This window comes from Chiloscyllium plagiosum, chromosome 19 (assembly GCF_004010195.1).
Source record: "Chiloscyllium plagiosum isolate BGI_BamShark_2017 chromosome 19, ASM401019v2, whole genome shotgun sequence".
Taxonomy (NCBI): Eukaryota; Metazoa; Chordata; class Chondrichthyes; order Orectolobiformes; family Hemiscylliidae; genus Chiloscyllium; species Chiloscyllium plagiosum.
This window is the reverse complement of record NC_057728.1, coordinates 25,666,184-25,672,183: the sequence shown is the minus strand read 5'-3', so window position 1 is coordinate 25,672,183 and position 6,000 is coordinate 25,666,184. Positions and strand designations below refer to the sequence as shown.

The window sequence follows — 6,000 nt, the reverse complement described above, 5'->3', positions numbered from 1 at the left end:
TGATTAAATCACCCACTTCAGATTCTTTATAAACTACTGAAACAGACAGTGGAGTCCTATGAGTAATTAGATAGGATCTAATTGAGAAATATCATCAATCATGTACAGGTACCTCAATACTTCATGGGACAGTATTACAGAAAGTATTTCCACAAGTCTAATCTGTGAAATGGATAGACCTGCTAGTCATGTTTAAAAGTTTACACATGTCTGTATACGCCTGTGTTTTAGATTTAAATGGAGAGCTCTGGAGAATGCACTAGTCCTTACACAGATGCTAGCCCTAGCTTTTTGGCAATGCTGCAGGAAGTGGAACCTCGGGTGGCTCGTCGCCGCCTTTCTCAAGCCCGACACCGTGCAAAGCTGGCCGGTCTTTTCAATCATCTACGAGACACAGTATGTCCTCAGTCCAAGAGGACCAAGAGGACCACTTCAAAAGTAAGAGAGGTTTGAGCATCAGTTTAAAAATAAAATACTGCATATGTGAAATTCTGAAGTAAAAACTGGAATACTCTGCTGCTCAGACAGTAGCTATGGAGGGAAAAATAGAGTTCACATTTCAGCTCAAATGATTTTTCATCAGAAAGGTATTTCTTGTTTTAATTGAGCAACAGTGGTTTGTCCCCTGAAATGAATCGAATATGATCTGGTTTATAACAAAGACTGATATTGCTGGAAAACTCAGCAGATCTGCAGCATTTGTGAAGAGAAAGCAAAGTCAATATTTAAGGTCCATCAGATGAAGGGTCACTCATCTAAGTAATGCTGACTTTGCTTTCACTCCACAGATGCTGCCACATCTGCTGAGTTTCTCCAGCAATTTTTGTTTTTGTTTCAGATTTCTAGCATTCACAGTTCTTTGTTTTATTTTAATGTGTGTAGTATTTCGTGCATAAGTTAAAAGGGTCTCAAGGAAACATCAGACGGTAACTTCCATATTTTTAATTATGTATCAACAAACTTATAGAAATTGAAATCTTGTTTATATTACAAAATTTCAAGTTATCTATGTCTGTCAGTATTTGTTGTACAAAATGTTGCATTTTACAGTTTAAGATAGAGATGAAATATAGTAAATTACAAAAACAATACTGTAAGAAACAAATTATATTGTATCCACTTTATGCCTATAAAGCCTGCTATTTCCCTTTGGTTTGAGAATATAACAAAAGGTAAATTGACAGCATCAGAATGGTTCTCCTCATCCTAATCTGTACTTGATAGTAGTTGCCATGAGGAATAAAACATGCAACCTTCCCTGTTGCTTTGATTTAAAAGTTCTTGCATCTGAATTGATACCATAGAATTAAATGACTTTCTTTATGCTATGGCATGGCTAAACGTTTACTATAAACTGTATTTTACTTGAAGTGGCAGGTACTGCGTAAGACAAAGAATTACATCTTGGACTTAGAACGAAAGCTAGAAACTTTGCTGAAACTTAAAGGTCAGTATATGCAGTCATACAGCACAGAAACAACCAGTCCATGCAGTCCATAATCCCAAACTAAACTAGTCCCACCTATCTGTACTTCCCCCATAGCCCTCCAAACATTTCTTATCCACGTATTTATCCAAATATCTTTTAAACATTGTAACTGTACCTGCATTCTCCACTTCTTCTAGAGGTTTATTCCACACAAGGGGCACTCTCGGTTTTTAAAAAAATTGCCCCTCATGTCTTTTTAAAATCATTCTCTTCTCACCTTAAAAATATGGCCCCTAGTCTTCAAATTCCCCACCCTAGGAAAAAGATACCTGCCATTTACCTTATGCAGAAGTATTATAATAATTCAGTTTTTTAAAAATTCCACATTCAGTGAAATGTCAGCAAACAAAAACAATAGTCACTGATTTCTGGTAATGCAGTGAATTTAAATTCATACATCTAGTTGCGTTTGGATTAAAAGTTGCCTGTTGAGTGCTGAAGAAAATAGAGAATTGGGTGGAGAAGCAAAGTATTGAGGGGTGCATGTCTACAAATGTAATGAAGTCCTCTATTTATATCTGTTTTTGTACTGAGCAAGCCAGCATTCTATGATTGGTAAATTTATGGAAAAAAATTGTGTCAAGAGTTATTTAGTGGCAGCATTCAATTTAACCCAGCAACAGAGGAAGGAGCTTATTTTAAGCTTTTTGATAGGTCACTCAGGACAGTTTGGAAATTACTGAAGAAGATGTCCAAAGGTTACAGGCAGGAACTGAGATTGTAAGGGAGTGACAGAAGTAGACATTTTAGGAATATTGCACTTAGCTGTCTGGACAGGCAGCTGATCTACAGAGTCTGCGTAGGGTAGTAAGTGAGGAGTCAAGAGTGTCTGGAAGGTTGTATGTTATTAGAACTCATGAAGAGTTCCCAGATATTAGTGGGTAGGTATGTGTTGAAGTCAGGCCTCAGAAGAAGCCCTGGTGTGTTGGGAAAATAGAAAGGTATGGGTCGAAGGCTCTGAGACACTTAGAAGAACTATGCAAGCTTTATACTTCACTACAGCTGAGAACGTGGGATTTGAAAAGCTTACCAGCAGTATTTGTTTGATATAACTAAACAAGATTGGAGTTTAAGGAAAGAAAATGAGGCAAGATCAGCTCATTGAAACTAGCTGTTGATGATCAGCTAGAGTTATGCTTGTGAATGCGTACAGGGACAACCAGGGAGCTGGTCAGCAGAGGAGAATGATTGACCAAAATGGGAGAAGTCATTGAAGCAGTCTATGGTGAAGTAGTTCGTGAGAGGGAGTACCAAGACCAGATCAACAGAAATGAACAATTGTGATTTGTTATGAAATTTAATGAGATCTGATGACCCTCTGCATTCAGTAGTGACTGGGACCTGGCTTTCTCTCATTTGCTATTTGACATGTGCTATGAGGTATTCAATCACCGTCTATTACCTATGTTCCCACCTTTTTAATTTGGCTATTATAAATAATTATATATGTATTATAGATTATATTACTGTTCTAATGTTACTGTTTTAAGGGAGATGCTGGTTTGATTAAGGGAGGAGGAGGTATTTGAGTGGGTTTTGGAGGAGGTGGGTGAAGACCGAGGATAAGTGGGAGGTTAAGGGAAGTAAAGATGGTAGAATGAATGAGGGAGACGTGGGACACATTCAACTCCTCCCATTTCTGCTGCCACGACTGAAGCACTACCTATCCCTTCCACCACTCAAAAACTGAAGGCGAATTTCTCCAGCTCAACAACTCTTGTTCTCCCTTTCCCCCTTCCAAATTAACTTCATCTGAGGTCACTTGAGGTTTTTGGCAAGGAAGCATTGTCCTGGGGCTTGAAATGAAATGGATAATGATATGGTAAATGTTCTGGATGCAGGTTTGCTCGGTGAGCTGGAAGGTTCGTTTCCAGATGTTTCATCACCCTATTAGGTAACATCTTCAGTGGGCTTCAGGCAAAGCACTGTACATGATTCCTGCTTTCTATTTATATGTTTGGGTTTCTTTGGGTTGGTGATGTCATGTCCTGTGGTGATGTCATTTCCTGTTCTTTTTCTCAGGGGGTGGTAGACGGGGTCGAACTCGATGTGTTTGTTGATAGAGTTCCAATTGGAATGACGTGCTTCGAGGAATTCTCGTGCGTGTCTCTGTTTGGCTTGTCCTAGCATGGATGTGTTGTCCCAGTCGAAGTGGTGTCCTTCCTTATCTGTATGTAAAGATACTAGTGAGAGAGGACTGTTAGTATCCTTCCATACAGATAAGGAAGGACACCACTTCGACTGGGACAACACATCCATCTTAGGACAAGCCAAACAGAGACACCCACGCGAATTCCTCGAAGCATGGCATTCCAATTGGAACTCTATCAACAAACACATCGAGTTCGACCCCATCTACCACCCCCTGAGAAAAAGAACAGGACATGACATCACCAACCCAAAGAAACCCAAACATATAAATAGAAAGCAGGAATCATGTACAGTGTTTCGCCTGAGGCCCACTGAAGATGTTATCTAGTATGGTGATGAAATGTCTGGAAATGAACCTTCCAGCTCAGCGAGCAAACCTACATCCAGAACCTAAACCTGAGCTAAAATTTTCTCAAAACTCGCTAATATTGTAAATGTGTTTAATTCATTCTCAGAATTCTGCAAAGAGTCCGACAGACTGAAAGGCAGCAAATATAACTGCTCCATTTAAAAATAGAGAAAGGCAGGAAACAATATGCCAATGTTTATCATGGACAAATTATTAAAATTCATCATTTATAATGTTATACCTGGTACTCAGGAAAATTCAAGGTAATCAGGAAGAGTCAGCATGGTTTTGTAAAAGGAAAATTATGTTTACCATATTAATTGGAGTTCTCTAAAGGAGTAACATGCTCTATGGATAAAGAGCTCTCGGTGCGTGGATTTCCAGAACACACATGACAAGTGCCAAATGAAAAATATTTATGCAGCACAGGATCTCATGGTGTCGGGGCTAACATTGGCTTGGATAGAAGATTGGCTGAATCTTCTTCTGATTGGCAGGGTTTGATTAATGGAGTTATGCAGGTGCCTGTGCTGGGGTCCCTGCTTTTTACACTTTATATCAATGACTGATTAGGGGAGTAACAGCTTGGTAGCTGAATTTGCAGATGACATAAAGATAACTAGGAAAGCATGTTGTGAAGAGAACGTAAAGAGGTTGCAGATGGATACGGATAGGTTGACTGAGTAGATAAAAATCTTGTCAGATGTAGGAAAATGTGAAGTTCACTTCAACAGGAAGAATAAAAAAAGCAGACTATTAAAAGGGGGGAATGACTCTAGAGTCCTGCAGAGGTGCAGAGGGATGTAATAATTGGTCTAGTGCATGAGTTCACAAAAAACTACTGTACAGATACAGCAAGTAATTATGAAGGCTAATAGTATGCTATCCTGTTTTATGAGAAGAATTGAACATAAAAGTAAGGGTGTTATGCTTCAGTCTTGCAGAACATTAGTGAGACCACTTCCCAAACACTGTGTGCAGTCTCCTTGTTTAAGGAAGGATGTAGATACATTGGAGCTGGCTAAGAGGTAACTTACTAGGTTCATGCTTGCAATGAGCCAATTATTGTGAAAGGTTGGACAGAGTGGACTCCTTTGGAGTTTAGAATAGTTAGAGGTGTCTTGATTGAAGTTTACAAGGCATGAAAGAAAGACAGTATCAGACTAACTTTGAGGGACTTCAGTATGCAGTTGGACTGAGACAATCAGATCAGAAGAAAAGAAATTTGTGGCATGTTTAGGAATTGTTTATTTTTGGAGTAGCTTATGGTAGATCCTACTAGAGAACAGGCATTTCTGGATTTGGTGATGTGTAATGGGGTAGACTTGATTAGTGAAATTAAAGTCAAGGAACCCTTAGGGGACAATGACCATAATATGATAGAATTCATGGATGTAGGTTTGCTCGCTGAGCTGGAAGGTTCATTTTCAGACATTTCATCACCGTACTAGGTAACATCTTCAGTGAGCCTCCAGACGAACCTGGAGATAGAATTCATGTTGCAGTTTGAGAAGGAGAAGCTAGAATAAAATATAATATTATTTAAGTTGAGTAAAAGTAACTACAAAGACATGAGGGAGGTGCTGGCCAGAGTTGATTGGAAGGGGAGCATGGTAAAGAAGATGGTGGAGCAGCGATGTCAGGAATTTCTGGGGGTAATTGGGGAAACACAGGAGAAATCTATCCCAGGGAAAAAGAAACATATTTAGAGGAGGATGAGGCAACCATGGCTGACAAGGGTAGTCATGACATGGTATAAACAAAAGTATACAATGTGAAAACATTCAGTGGGAAGCCAGAGGATGGGGAAGCCTTTAAAACCCATAGAGGATAACAATAAAAAAAAGGGGGTAGAATCTAAAATATGAGGGTAAGCTAGCTAATAATATGAAAGAAGATGGCAAGAGTTTTTCTAGATTTATAAAAAATAAGAGAAATGCAAGAGTGGAGATTGGACCACTGGAAAATGAGGCTGGAGAAGTAGTAATGGGGAACAAAGAAATAGCAGAGG

General features: G+C 39.1%; 1 protein-coding gene across 1 annotated transcript in view; it reads left to right on the top strand.

Moving 5' to 3' along the window:
- The first annotated feature begins 237 nt into the window (after positions 1 to 237).
- Positions 238 to 6,000, top strand: part of LOC122559425 (stimulated by retinoic acid gene 8 protein homolog) — a 33,064-nt gene continuing 27,301 nt past the window's right edge. Inside the window, exons 1-2 of the mRNA XM_043708873.1 lie at positions 238 to 438; positions 1,372 to 1,447. Coding sequence (XP_043564808.1) covers positions 238 to 438; positions 1,372 to 1,447 — 277 coding nt within the window. The remainder of the gene's footprint in view (positions 439 to 1,371; positions 1,448 to 6,000) is intronic.